The sequence below is a fragment of the Condylura cristata genome, unplaced genomic scaffold (genome assembly GCF_000260355.1).
Source record: "Condylura cristata isolate star-nosed mole 26May11 unplaced genomic scaffold, ConCri1.0 scaffold00031, whole genome shotgun sequence".
Lineage (NCBI taxonomy): Eukaryota > Metazoa > Chordata > Mammalia > Eulipotyphla > Talpidae > Condylura > Condylura cristata.
In genome coordinates, this window is record NW_004567132.1 from 2,634,602 (window position 1) to 2,650,038 (window position 15,437).

At 37.5% G+C, this 15,437-nt stretch overlaps 1 protein-coding gene across 3 annotated transcripts in view; it reads right to left on the bottom strand.

Moving 5' to 3' along the window:
- The window catches only part of CCDC88A (coiled-coil domain containing 88A), a 137,319-nt gene extending 123,282 nt beyond the window's left edge, over nucleotides 1-14,037 (bottom strand). For all 3 annotated transcript variants that reach the window (XR_001145947.1, XM_004691409.2, XM_012731528.1), the window contains exons 1-2: nucleotides 13,202-14,037; nucleotides 13,005-13,105 (exon numbers count right to left, since the gene is read on the bottom strand). Coding sequence is in view for 2 of the 3 variants with exons in the window: in XM_004691409.2 (XP_004691466.1) it covers nucleotides 13,005-13,105; nucleotides 13,202-13,264 (164 nt within the window). In the remaining variant the exon portion in view is untranslated. The remainder of the gene's footprint in view (nucleotides 1-13,004; nucleotides 13,106-13,201) is intronic.
- Between the last annotated feature and the right edge of the window lie 1,400 nt (nucleotides 14,038-15,437).

Consider the following 15,437-nt stretch of genomic DNA (forward strand, 5'->3'; position numbering starts at 1 on the left):
AGTGCTGTGCTTTGACCCGCTGCGCCACCAGGGAGGGCCCTCAATGCTGTGCTTTAACCCGCTGTGCCACCAGGGAGGGCCTATTATTTTTAATTTTTTAAGATGTATTTATGTATATATAAAAGAACTGGGGTAAAGGCCAGAAGTGGGAGAAGGGGACTGGGGGGGAGAAGATTCACTAGAGACAGAGTAGGGAACAGAATAGGCAGATCCACTGAAATACACTGCTGAGGGGAACAGCAGGTTAGACAGGGAGGTCTGCTGTGCCATGTGGGTCACTTCCCTGGCCCAGGACTGAACTCAGCTACAGTAGCTGTGGAGAGCCTCACAGTGCTGCACTTTAACCCGTTGGGCCACTAAGGAAGCCCCTGAATTTATTTATTTATTTTTCTTTTTTATTTTATAACAGTTTATTTTTACATCATTTTGTACATTTTTTTTTTCCATCTCAATTGAAATCCCCGCGGGTTTCCCATCACCATGTCACCCGTGTGCCATCACCAAAATCCCGTGCACTTCCCTCCTCCCCACCCCGGTTTTGATCCCATTCCCCACTCCACCCCCACAAAATGTCTCTGGTATATGGTTGTTCATTATTTTTGTTATTTTCTCGCCTGGTCCATTATACTCCTGCTATGAGTGAAACCATCCAGTATTTTTCTTTCTCTTTCTGGCTTATCTTACTAAGCATGATCTTTTCCTGCTCCATCCAAGTTGCTGCAAAAGACATGTGTTTCTCTTTTTTGGTTGCTGAGTAATATTCCATTGTATATATGTACCACATCTTTCTAATCCAGTCATCTACTTTTGGGCATTTGGGCTGCTTCCATGTTTTTCCAATCGTAAATAAAGCAGCAATAAACATGGGGGTGCAGGTATCTTTTTCAATCAGTGTTTTTGTGTCTTTTGGGTAGATAACTAGGAGTAGGATTGCTGGGTCATAGGGAAGCTCCATGTTTCGCAATTTGAGGAACCTCTCCCTGAATTTATTTTTTAAACTAATTCTTGTAATAGAAAACTGAGAACTCAGTATTAACTTAGTAAGTGCCTTCATAAAGTAATACAACCCTCATATAGTAGCCAACCACACAGTCAGTAAAAAAAAAAAAAAAAAAAAATGTGCAATATGCATTAAGTACTGGGCTTAATTGAATTGAAGATTGTTACAGAATCAATGGACATCAATTATCTGTGCTGGTACCTTCACCCATTGTTAATTTTAGGGCAGTGTTTATCCCACACCCAGCCAGTGCTAGATTGTCAAGATATCTCAAACTGAGCTAAGTCCATAAACCTTTCTAAGGTAATTTAACTCAAATTCACTTGATTAATTACCAATGACAGATATCACTGCCACTGTTAAAAGAGTATTAATAAGGTATCACAACTCTGCATGATTCGTGTGCCTGAAGGTAGCTATTATGAAACATGAAAATATAGTGCTGCTATATGAATAAGAATCCTACATTTAAAAAAAAACTCCATAGTTTGAATTCTCAGGCTAGTACTTCAGAGCAGACGCATTAAGAGTCACAGAAAGGAGATTCTAGTTTTGCATGGCTAAGCATTTGATACTTCTGCCCACAGTGAACAGGATTTGGGTGATAATGATCTCCACCCAAAGCTTTCAAAGACTGTGTGATATTTGAAGTATGGACTAACATTCAGGAAACCTGACCTTGACTGAGAGAGAATGACAGAGATTTTTGAACAGGAGAATATAGTACCAAAGAGCAAGTAATGACAGTCCTTTTATAACTGTACATCTGCTGTTCTCCCAGGTCTACTTCCACAGTCCTCTATGCATTTCTGAGAGCAACAGATAATGAGTGATCTCTGGTGATGGTGTCATTTGATGTGACTGTGAATTCATCTGAGGAGAATAACATGACCTGGATGATGCTCATAGTACCCTACACAGGGAAAGTGATGTGGGAAACCTACAGTAGACTAGAGTCATTATGTATTAGTCTAATGTGCCCTTTTCAGTTTACCATAAAAGTGCCCCAAATGGATCACAAGCTAACTCCACCATAAGCCCACCAATTACAGGTGAAATACCTATTTTAAAAGCACTGCTAAGGATAGAGAGAAATGAGAAATGAAACACAAAAGTAGGAGGGTAAATAGCTTTTTCTCTCTATATATGCTTATGTATATTATGTATATATACTATGTATATATATTTATATATAAAACAAATATAGTATTGAAAAAAATGTGATGTACTGAAAAATCAAGTTATAGAAAAGTACACAAAGAGGGAAGTAAGGAATTACTAATATCAAGTTGAAGAAATCTGAAGCAGAGCTACAAATGATCCAAGAGAAATAAAACTGTTTTGGGGCCCGGTAACTAGCTTTATTTTTTTTTTAGGAAGGGGTATTTTTTTCCTTTGTTTACATTTCTTCTCCTCAATTATGTTTACTAAGGTAAAGTTGATTCATATGGTGAAGGAAAAGCACTGGTTTTTAAAAGACAAAGGAATAAGTGAAGATTTTAGGGTATTTTGAAAGTAGCTGTGAACAGCCAAGTTTATGGAAAATGGGAAGTTCAAAAGAAAAATATGCATATGTATTGGAATTAATTTTTCCCCAGAGAATTTGAAGAAAAAAAAAAAAACACCCTTTGGAAAACTATGCAAGTAAGATAATTTTCTCCTAGAACAAACCACTTAAAAACAAAATGAGGGGCCCTTCCTGGTGGCACAATGGGTTAAAGTGCATCATTATGAAGCTGTTGGTAGCCACTTCACCAGGAGTTCAATCCCCAGGCAGGGAGGTGACCTGCATGGTGCGGCAGATGTCTTCTCCCTGCCCACTGCTCCTCTCAGCAGTGTATTTCAGTAGATCTGCCATTCTGTGGGAGCAGAGTATTTCAGAATTCTCCCCACTCTGTTTCTGGTGAATCCTTTTACCCACCGCACATCTACTCTGTACCCTAGTTCTTATATGCATAAATAAATCTTTTTAAAAAACAGTGTACAAATCTGAAACCAAATTCCTCTGAGATCAGTGCAGACAAAACTTAGACCCCTCATAATTAACAGAAGTATGACATAAAACTGGCTAAAATCAAACAACTGAATATTCAAATGCAATGTAATTTTCAGGGTATTGTTGAATCTCTAAATAAGTTATATTTTTTAAAGGAAGACTTGCCATCTTCATGGCCCAAAAGAACTGAATTACTATATTCTCAATACTGTTTTACTAGATACATTTAATAAATTAAAAAATGAAATATGTGCTATAAAACAGTAATGAGTATTTAAACAACAGCACAAACATAACTACTGAGATGTTTCTCACATGAATTAGGCATCACTATCAAAACTCAAATTTATATAATTAAATATATAATAAATTTTAGCTGCAAGTCAGGAAAAAATAAACTAAATATCCTTACTTTTTCCATATAAAATTAAGTATCCAAACTTTATACATATTTTATAAGTACAAAGTGTTTGCGCAGGTTTAACCTTGGCATCATCTTTCCTTTTCTCTCCACATACTATATCTAAAATTCCATCAATTCCTTTGTAATAATTCTTGAATTTGTCCTTCTGCAATCATACAGTCTACTATGTTTTAAAGACGACACCACTATAAGCATAGATGCACTCCTCACTATCCATCTATTTTCCTTACTTGTCCCTGCTTATTACCCACTGCTCACATACTAAGTTCCACTGATTCACTGATGTATTCTCAGGACTTATATAACAGTGTACCTAGTATGTATACTCAATAAATAAAATATATAAAATCTACTCAATGTAGTCTGAAAACTAATGCTAATATGATTTTCCTAAAATAACACTTTTAATTCTAAAGAAGAAAAAAACAAGAGACGTTTTTCAAATACATGCCTGGGATCATTCATTACAGATCTGTGTTCATATACTTAATTTTAAAACTGTAAAATGAAATGTAATATTCTAATTTATCATATGTACATTCTATTTACAAAGAAAGAAAAATAGTCTATTTCATTTACAAAGATCTTAAAGAGTTGTAAAAATTAAGTTAATCTTCAAGTATGAAAAAAACTCAACACTGTTTCCTCTGAACAATACACTGAAAGATTTTACTGCAGTTTACTCTTTAAAAAAAAAAAAAAGGTTTATTTATTTATGCATACTGAAGGGGTACAGGCCAGAAGTGTAGGGATGGTGAGAGGATTCACCAGGGACAGAGTGAGGAGCAGAACAGGCCGACTGATGAAGTACACTACTGAGGGGAAGCAGCGGGCGGGTCAGGAGAGGTCTGCCACGCCATGTGGGTCACCTCTGGGACAGGGATCAAACTTATGCTGAAGTGGCTTTAGCTTCTCAGTGCTGTGCTTTAACTTGATGGCCACCAGAAAGGGCCTGCAGTTTACTCCTTTTTATTAGTCTTGGGGAAAATGGATTTGAGGACTGCTTACATTTGTCTTCCTCCACAACTTCTCATTCTCTACAACTTTGTAACAATCCATCTTAACCAAGGGGTAGGACCTAACATTAAATCATCTCTCTTGATCTTTCAACACCCAAGAAAAAGAAATAATCATAATGTCAATGACAATGTTAATTTCAATTTTTTTTGTAGCCAAGTAAAGTCACATTTTTTTAATTTTCTGAAATATTGCTGATTCCTAATATGCAGATTATATAAATATAAACTTCTATAATTACCAGTCTTCTTTTCTACTATATAGCTTTTTAATTATTATACTGTTAAAGTTACAGTATTATTGTTTTCTAATTCAAAATACTCATTTCTACCTCCAGTAATAATCAAGAAATCATAGCTTCATAAAGAATAAAGAAGACTTTAATTTTTTCCATTTCATTCCATTTACTAATCCATTAGTATGGCCTAATACTGCCTCCAGGGACTCCCTGGTGGTGCCTGAGTTAAAAGTTAGCATAATCAAGCTACTGCCCATCACTGTGGCATGAGCTGGATCCCCGGCCAGGGAGCTAACCTACAGAAGACCTCTCCTGTCTTGCCCACTGCTTCCCTCAGCAGTGTATTTCAGTAGATCCGCCTGTTCTGCTCCCCACTCTGTCTCTGGTGAATCCTCTTACCCAGCTCACCTCCCACACCTCTGGCCTATACCCCAGTTCTTATATACATAATTTTTTTTAAATGTTAAATATTGCCTCTAAATCACCATTCAGAATTGCAAGTACCAAAATCTCAAATTCTGAAAATCCCCTCTGACTTCAACTTCCCATTATACCCTTTCTCACTCTGAAGCCTACTCTTCATCCCATTGCACTTGTTTTCTTCCTCACTCTTATTGCACACTTTATTCATTTCAACTATTTACCTGAGAATACCCCATTCGATACAAATATCAATTCTCCATTCTGTATAAACTCTATAGATCTTTTTGTCAGTTTCTGACCGGCTAAACACTACTGGATATGTTATTCAGCCTTGCTGACTGGTTCCATTGCCAATGTGTGCTTCAAATCTCAAATAAGTCATCAACTTTGTATGACAATACTGGTATTCATGTTCAACTGACTCCCTTTGTAATTTTCTCCTAGAAGCTTTCTGAAATTTTTCCACTTTCCACAATCTGTTAATGTTGCCATTTCCTAGGATCTGTTGTTGATCCTCTTTGTATTTTTTAGCTTCTATTTCAAACTTCAAAGTTAATTCCCACATCTATCGTTATTACAGCTAGACCTTTCTCATAACTACCTTTTCACCTCAAATTTCTTTCCTAGCCTTAAATACTCGAATCTACTCTTCTCTCTAGACAAATATAGCACAATATACCACACTGCAATTTGTTTATATACTTGCCCCTTCCTTCTGGATATCACATCCCTAGCATCAGCAGTCTGTCACACAGTTAAAAACTCAGAAACAACTCTTGGCATAGTAAGAACCTTAGGTATGCATGTAGGATGTCCACAAGCATGCAAATCACACTCCTTTGTAGTGCTACACAAAGTCAGGGAGTGGGGGTGGGGAGAGAAGGCTGGGCTCCAAGTCACTGATATGAGATGGTTAAGTTTATGAATTCTAAATTTTCAGAAATCCTAAATTTCAATTTTTCCTTTTAAGACTATAAAAGATTACTCATCAAGAAAAGACCAGAACATATTTAACAATTTCTCAGTCTTATTTATAAACTTTAAGTATTCAGGCTCATTGTGGTAAATGAATGCTTGTCCGGGATCTCACAAATGTTAGAAGTAGATAGGCCTCCTCTCAGAATAACACTAATGCTCTTCATCAATGTAATTACTGAACTAGAAAAATGAAGCTAAGATAAAGATAGCAAAGGAATAACCAATATGAATGCTATTTTCAATAATTGGTTAAATAATAAATTGCTAATTCAGAACTTAAACCTATAGCTCCCAAGTCCATATTTTCCCCCCTTATATCACACCACCTAAAAACAGTAAGTTTACTAAGATGAAATTGAATATTATATCATTTGGTATCAAGTATTACATCAAATATTATTTTTTAACACTGAAAATTTGCCTATAATGAGTGTTTCATAAATCTTTAAATGATCAACTGATGTCTTCTTAGAGTAGATTAAGAATTAGTCTTCCTTTCCATCAGCCTGAGAAGTTTTCCATAATTAATAATATTACAGGGAGAAATTTTAGTTAAAATTTGTTTCAATACTCACAGATGTAGCAATTAGTGCTAGGTTCTTAGCACTTTAGTTTAGCGAGATAGTTTAGCGAGGTACCAGTCATACAGAAAATCAGACAATCTCTATGGGCTGTTCTTGAAGACATCAGTTCAATCAAAACTATAGACAACTATCTTTCCAAGAAAGCTTCTGGAAGCCAAGTTGAAATTACTGTATATTCTAATGCCATACAAAACAATGTGACTTGCTCTTATGATCTCACTTCAAAATATCCAATAGAGGTAATTAAAACAAGTAAGGAGACAAAAGAAAAATGTAAGAAAATAATAGAAAAACTAGAAAACAAAAATCAAATTCTACAGCACTAAAATTAGGGGGTATCTTCAAACATTTAATAAAATTATAAAATGTCTTCATTCTTTTGACATTTACTGAAAAGATACACCAATTCTATTCCTATGGCTGGTATGGTGATGCATGCTAGATTCTATGCTATAAATAACACAAAATCTCTTGTTTTTAACCACAAACAGCATAGCAGTGGGCAGCACTTAAACCATGTGTTTGGTAAAGGCAGATAGATATGGGGGGGAAGCAACTATGCCAAGGAACATCAGAAAGTATTAAGGGATTCGAAGGAATCTGCTAAGTAATAAAAGAAAAAGGAAGCCTAAGAGGGGATGATTATGGTAATAAAAGCCACAAAATAAAGATATCAACAGTTAACCTTTTATTGAATACTTACTATGTACTAAGCATTGTGCAAATTATCTTATTTAATTATCATAATAACCTCGTGATTCTTTTTTTATCCTGTTTAGAAATGAGGAAACTGAGAAGTAACTTTTGCTAAGATTATAGAGCTAGACAGATGTTAATACCAAAAGAGAAAGTATGTAACTAGGCTATGAAAGGTCTTGACTTGTTTGAGGAAACATACAGGTATGATATAGATAAGGTTAGTAATTACGACATAACTAGCAATGGGAATACAGTAGTCAACCAAACAGAAAACAGATTCAGTCCTTGACTTAGTAGATATTATATCTATTCTGAGAAACTTTATCTCCCATATCGTACATACAGGAAGTGAAATTTGGATATGTTAAGTAAACTGTGTACAGTCACACAATGATTAAGTGGCAGTTCAGTGAGAATTGAACCTAAGTTCTGTTTGACCAAATTCATTCTACTTTACCAGACAGCCTTTTATTCATTCATTCAACAGAAGTGTATCAAGAACCTACTGGTTATTAAGTACACCCCAGAGAACAGCTGAGCAGCAATGACAGTAAGTAGGAGTTAAAGAAAGCTAGTTGAAGAAAGCTAGTGAGCAAGTGGAAGAATGCTGTCGGGAAGGGAAGAGTTTGTAGAAAGGCACCGATACATGAGAATACAGTTTGTCTTTGGAAACTATGATTTTGTTCAATCCTGGACTATGCATTGAGGAGTGGTATTATGCAAAGATGAAACTAGAAAATCTGGCAGCAGCCAGATCTCAATGGAGTTTGTATGAGACAGAAGAAAATTACCCAATCGTTTTTAAAAGGTATAACATGATAAAAGTGTATGTTTTAAAATATTTCATTATGATTAAAAGACTATTTATTGGCCCTCCCTGGTGGTGCCAGGAGGGGTGAGGAGGGGATACTGGGGGATGCTGAGGGAGGGGGAAGGAGGTGTTGGGGGTGGTGATAGAACTCACAGGGAAGCAGTCTCAGCCAGCTTTTTCAGTGCTGTGGCCAGCTTCCCAGTGCTGGGCCACCAGGGAGGGCTCAAGAAAGGTAATTTAAAGAGTGCCAAAGTCAAAGGTAAAAAGACCAGCCAGGGGCTCCTGCAATAATCCAAGAGTCAGGGACACATCTGAGAAATGTCTGAAGGCAACTCACAAAATTTGGTACTATGATACAACTCTGACTACATCATGACTGTGATTTTGAGAGAAAAGCTATACTAAGAGGCCCAAGGAGAAAACCTAAGTGGATATTACCAAAATTTAGAATGAAATCTACACTAAGAAAGATAAATGATATATTTTATATGTTATTTTAGGATTACTATAGTCATAAAGTTAGTACAATCTGCTTTCAAATCTTAAGCATTGCTAGAACAAAGGGACATTTCTTAGTCAACTTCCTCTATCAGATAAATGCCCTTTTTTTGGGTATACTTTATGAAGCTGATTCTCAGGAAATACTTAAGCAGAAGTTAAATGACTATGTGTCAGTTTTAATTTAAAATGACCTTTACAGTAGATGACTTCTAAAGTCCCTTCAAACCCAAAATTCTAAAAGAAGAAAAGCCATTAGAAGTAAATCACAATTACCAAGTCTTTCAGTACAGATTTTCTTTAACAATCAAATGAGGTTGAATCACAGAAAGTAATTCCAAGTATTCTAATATGAGTAACAATTTGCTCAGTACTAAAAACCCTAAAATAACCATTTTCAACTGTTTAGGTAATATGAATAGCATACTTTGTTAAACTTTAGGATTATAAAATTAAGTATAAAAATAAAAAAATTCTTAAAAACCCATAGCAGGTAATAGTCAAAATTTGGTACAGAACTGTATAACATCTCAAACAGGAAAATGATCACTAAGCCCTACATATCTGATCGTTAGGAAAAGGATATCGTTCAGTTGAAACAGGGAAGTGCCCTGCTTCATACAGTAGAACTGGCCTATCATTTGGCTCTCTGAATAGCTTCCTCTTCATACTGGTTAAGGGGACTGAGACTGATGCCATGTCATAAGCTCTTACAGAGATTCTTTGATTCAAGGAGCTACTAAACAAAATACAGAATTAATCTCCGAATACGGAATACTTCACATTAGTAAACAGACTAAAATTATTAAGGCTGACTTGGTAACTAACATGGAGAAGACAGCTCAACTTTCACATTCTAGATTCAAAATGGCAGAACCAGAATCAACTAATCAATATATTTAAACACTTTAGATTTTTTAAAATATCTACTTTAAGGTTCCTATAACTAAATTCTATGCTACATCTGAAAGCAGGAATAAACTCGGGATCAAAATGTAATCTATTCTACTTTCAGCCAAAAAGGAGTAAGAGAATCCAAATTTACCCTCCTATCTGAAACAACTGGGAGAAAAAAACAACAAGAAAAGTATACAGTGTTTCTGAAGACACTAGACATCAGGCAACTAAGGACAACAGATCCCTGGGAGATGGAAAACAAACAAGATGAGCCCTACAACTGTCCTAGTTTACAACCTTGAAAGAGTTTCTAGACCAAACAGGTATGGGAAACCCAGGTAGAAACAGTGTCCCTGAAATTAAGGAAACACAATTTAGTCTGGAGACAGCAAGCCAACTGTTATATACAAGGTAAAGTATTTAACAGATAAAAGCTGCACAGGTAGGTGCAGAAATCAGTAGTGTATATCCCTTAAGTTTTCTGAGGACTTATCAGTATACCTGTATGATGAAGCTAATCGAGGATAGAGAAACACCAAAAAGGATTAGAGGTACCAATAACAAGAGCTCACACTGGTCCAAGAAAAAAGTTTCTGTCCACACAGGCCAAAATAGTCAGAAGGGTATATACCTCAAAAGTTCAAAGTGATACTACTAACACCAAAAAGCATGATCTGAAAATACAGAATTGTTTACAAGTAATTTAAGCAATAAAGTACAAGAACAATACTAGAATACCAAAAAAAAAAAAGAAAAAATCTAACACCAACAAGGTAAAATTACCAGTGTTTGGTACCCAATCAAAAATTGTCAGAGCAATAAAACATACTCCATAATGAGAAAAATCAGTCAAAATCGACAAGATACAGATACAGACAGACTTGATGGATATGGATGCTGTCAATTATAACTGAATTCTGTATATTAAGAAGGTAGAGAAAAGACAGAGCATGAGAACTAAAGACAGGAAAAATACAAGGAAAATCAAAAAAAATGAAAAATAGACTGAATTTCTACAGGTAATACCAAAGTGTCTGAAATGAAAAATATGCTGGATTAAATTAACAGCAGATAAAGTATTTTTTAAAAAATGAATTTAGAGGCATGACTAGACTAAAACAAGAAGCAAAAAAATCAAGCCACATAACAGTGAAATCAATCCTACTGGTGTAACTGGATTTCTGATAGGGGTAGAAATTTTCCAAATTTGATAAAAACTACAAACCCAACAATTGAAGAAGCTGAACAAACTGAAATCACAAGAAATATGAAGAAAAATACATATAACAACTGCATTAACAAAGCATTCTTCCTCAAAAATAAATACTTAAAGACTTTCAGGTTAATCATTGGGTACCCTTTCAACTGGTAATATGATACATAAAAATTAATTTGAATGACTTCAAAATGAGCAAAATACAGATTTTAAAACAATGTCTATTATGTTGACTAGCAAGTATAATCCATGAAGATAAATTTGTTATCTAGTTTTAGCAAATACTTTTTTAAAAGCCAAGGTATACTTCCTCTTTCACTTACTTTTCTTTTCCTTTAATTTATATAGGTCATTCAGAACAGAATTAGGACACTGAAAAAACTTTTAAAGAAACTGAGAGGTGAAACTGAAAACAGAAGCAGATGTGAGGTTTGCAATGATATTAGTCCTCCCTAAAAAACAACCTGGCTACCACCAGTTTGGAATTCCATTACTTTCAAAATATACATATTTTTAAAATATAAAACTCAAAGTGGAAACAAACTAAAATGTCTATTTTTAGCATCAAGGTTAACTATGCAGGACTAAAAAATATATAAATATTTTTCTGGAAAAAGAATCATTCAAATGAAAACCATTAAAGTGGAAATATATTTTCCTATTTTTGTGAACACACTTTTTTTAGAGTTCAGCACACAAATCCAAAATTTCCTTTGTAAAGAGGCACAGGGAACAAGTTCTGAGTATCTACTATAATGGCTACCTTCCTGTCATGTGTGTTCCCTAAAATAGAAGACAAATTTAATTATTCTACCATTTTGCTTAGGAAATAGTGGGCTATTTCAATGATAAAAATTAGATATCCTTAAGATAGCTGCAAATACTTTATTATATCTATATTGTTTTCGATTCATAAGGGGGAAAAATACACACATTTAAATAACCTATTTTTTTGGTACTTAAATGTGTAAGACATTTTTGTAAAATGTATAGTACTATAATATTTCCCAACAGGATCAAACACATAAATACATGAAAATAAATCTCTCTTAGCTTTAGCTTGTTTCCACTTTGACTACAAATCTGTGCACACAAACTGAAAAGTTACTGCTAAAATAGTTATTTATGAATTTGACTTCTACCTCTTTTAAACAGAAAAAAATATACATAAAAATAATTTCCCTTACAGAATTGACCATTAATATGTACAGTCATTAGAGGAGAACAATAACTTCTCCTAGTAACAATTATTTATTAGTAACACACTAAATTTCCAAATATATAAAAGAAAAAGATATCCTGGAAGTCAAAAATTCTACTCTTGTACTCAGATTCTATTCAAGAGAAATAGTTAAATACACATTTTTTCTTGAGCACAAGTATAATATTCATAATTTGATTATCTACCATGATGTACTTATACCCCCACTGGTAAAAATGGAGTGATTTTTACTTCAGTAATCCAGTTTACCAAGGTCATTTCAATATTCAATTCCTATCTCAAAAGCATACTTTCCTACTGAATACAAACCCAAGTGTCACAAATGCAAGAGTAACATGTACCTACCAAATCACTGTCATCAAGGGATCACTTACCTATATTTCAAAACTAACTGCAAGAATCCCTTAAAATTATTTTAATTAACATTAAGCAATCTAATAACTCACACAGTAAGTCATTTAATCAGACGATAGTTAGTATGCACATTTAAATTATTTATTAGAGTAACAGTCCTCACCAGTCAACTGTTATTCGAATTCTCTTTTGAAATGTGTTCAACAGTTTCAAAATTTGAGCCATTTGCTCTTAAGACAAAAAGGTAAATTAGAAACCATGCAGTAACTTTACAGTAAAGGCTCCCCCCAAACTGTTCCCATTCCCTCTTCCCCTTCCTCTCGCCCCCAAATTATCAAAGAGAACACAATGCGGTTTGGACTTCAGTACTGAAGACAATAAATTCCAGTATGTGGCTTGCAGAACGAAAAATAAAAGTTTCACAATTTTAACAAGTATAATTGCTGGATTGTGATAAATTACCTGGGCGTGTAAGACTATCAGTCCTTTTCAAGGGTGAATTTTTAAAACACCTGAATTTTTCTGGCCAAAGAACCGAATTAGAAACTTAAAACATAGTGTCTTTTAAGTTCACAGCATACAATTTTTCAAGGAAAACAAGTGGTCGAGGTTAAAAAAAGAGAGAGAGAGAGAAAAGGAACACTTACATTTGGAGCATGACCTGGTTCAAGAATACCCCATCTACCAAAGCCACATATTCATCCAGGTTGGTCCCATTTCCAGCAGCCAGAGGTCCAAACGTTTTAACCTAGAAGAGAAAGATCGTCAAGGCACGAACGCCCACCTTTAGTTCCGCTGCCACAAATAATGCAGCAAATCATACAATAAAGGACACCCCACTTACCCAAGTGACCAAGGGGCTGGTCATGAACTGCTCCAGAAGGGGAGTGAAAATCTCGTTCTCCATTTTATAAAAGACGTGTTTGGAAAAAAAAAAAAAAAGGAACTACCACGAAAATATGTATAGGGAATTGGTCATTAAATGTCGAAGAAGTAAGTAGCCATCAATGAAAGTCCATTTGGGCACGGAAAGAAAATCCCATCGTAGCGGAGGGAAAACTCTCCCTCCTCAAAAAAAAAACCCAGAGGAAACCCGGCCGAAATCCCTAGAAGTGGCTTCGACAGCCGCCGGGAGCGGCAGCCTGCGCTGGAAATGTCTGTACCGGGCGAGGAGGGGCAGAGAAAAGGCATCTGGAGGAGGAGGAAGGGAAGGAGCTGGAGCGCGAGACAAAAAGCCCGTCAAGGTTGCCCAGTTCCCGGCGAGGCCAGAGCGGCGACGTCGGCCCGGGTGAATCAATCCCACGGTGGGCTGAACCGAGACCCACGCTAGCCGCTGCGCCGGGCGACCGCCGGACTCGCGCGCCGCGTTCCGCTCCACACGATCAACCCGCCGGCGGGCATGGAGCCGCCGCGACCCCGCGGAGCCACCCCAGCCCGCCCGCCCTCAGCGCCGACCCACAGGGCTCGCCCCTTCCCCCCGCGCCCACACCATGCCCCCGCCGCCTCGAGCCTCGCCTCCAGCCCTGTCCCCTCCCGGGGGTGGGGGCGTGTAAGCGTGTCCCCAACGCCCCAGCCCCCAGAGCCCCACCGCCTTCTCAGCGTGCCTCCGGGAAGCCCGGCACAAAATCACGGCCGCGCTCTAGCCTCCCCCTCCGCCCTCTCTAAAGGAGCCGGAGTAACGGCCCCGGAGCCGCAGTGCCGCATCACACCCCGCGCCTCGCGCCCACCGCGCCGCGAGCCGCCGTTCAAGCCAACGCGCCGCTCCCTCCGCGCCCGAATCCTTCCGCGCTCCCCGCCCCTCCCGCGCCGCTGCCTCTGTATACCAAGAAGAAAACCGCTGCATGAGCGCGCTCCCGCGCGAGCGCGTCCCCGGCCGGCCCGCCGCCGCCCAGATCCTGGCGGTGCGCGTGCACGAGCCCGCGATGCAGCTGCTGCGGCGGCGGGCGCCTCGCCCGCGCCCGGGCCGGCTGCCAGGCCTGGGGGGCGGGGATGGGAGAGGCTGAGGAGGGGGTCTGTCTGCTCTTTTGCTCAGGCCTAATTATGGTTTATTTCCTCTCCTAGTGCCTTCTTTGATGTGTGAAGGAAAGGGAATGAAATCCTCCTCTTTCAAACATGAGGGATGCAGACAACCTTCCTCCCACCCGCCGACAGTTTGATGTGATCTGCTTAGTGTGCTTTCGCCAGCAAAACGGAATAGGAAAGCTCACTACAGCAACCGGCAAAGGAGGGACTTGAGCCACAAACTTGCTTTCAACCGCCTTTCCTGCCTTTTTTTCTCTTTTAAAAAAATCCAGCCCACTAAAGTATGAATGCTGCTCAAAGTTGTAAGTGAATGCAGTAGGATTTTAAATTCCCAAAGGTGTCTTTCAACATGATGGTATTCCCTGACTGGAGCAAACGTGATTCAGACATTGTTTGACTATTTGGCCATTGAAACAAATTCAAACAAAATCTTAAGAGCTACTAGGGGAAAACATTTGGAAGTCATCCAAGTTGGGCAGCAAATAAACAAATTACATATTTGTCATAAATCTCTATGCTATGCACGACTGAAATCATCAAACTCATTTTAAGAGTTCCCCAGCAAAATCAAATGTTACTTCTCATTTTGAAGGAAAAGAAAGCCTTTTCCCTGGGACCAAATGGGCATATAAAAATATTTTTAGAAAATATAGTGTTACCATTTTGCAATCTGTGCTGCTTACACTTACTTTGAGTCCTTACATGCTATTTTAAATTAGCAGTAGAATGTTTTCGTCATAACACTAAATCAAGAAACAGCACAATTTCTTAATTAGGTAGTGGAGAGCCTGGGCGCTAACAGTCTTCCTGCCTGGTTCAAATTCAGGCTCCCATACTTACCAGCTGTGTGAGCCCGGGCATGTAGGTAACTTCTCTGTGCTTCACTTTCTTTATATGTAAAGCAGGGGTAATAAAAGGGTGAATCTAAATAACAACGTTTAGTAAGTGCTCTATAAATGTTATTGATAATGATTGTTTTCATAATCATTCCCCCCTCAATTGCAGACTTTTTGGGGAGAAAAAACTTGAAATGTAACCTCTTAATTTACTTCAGTTAC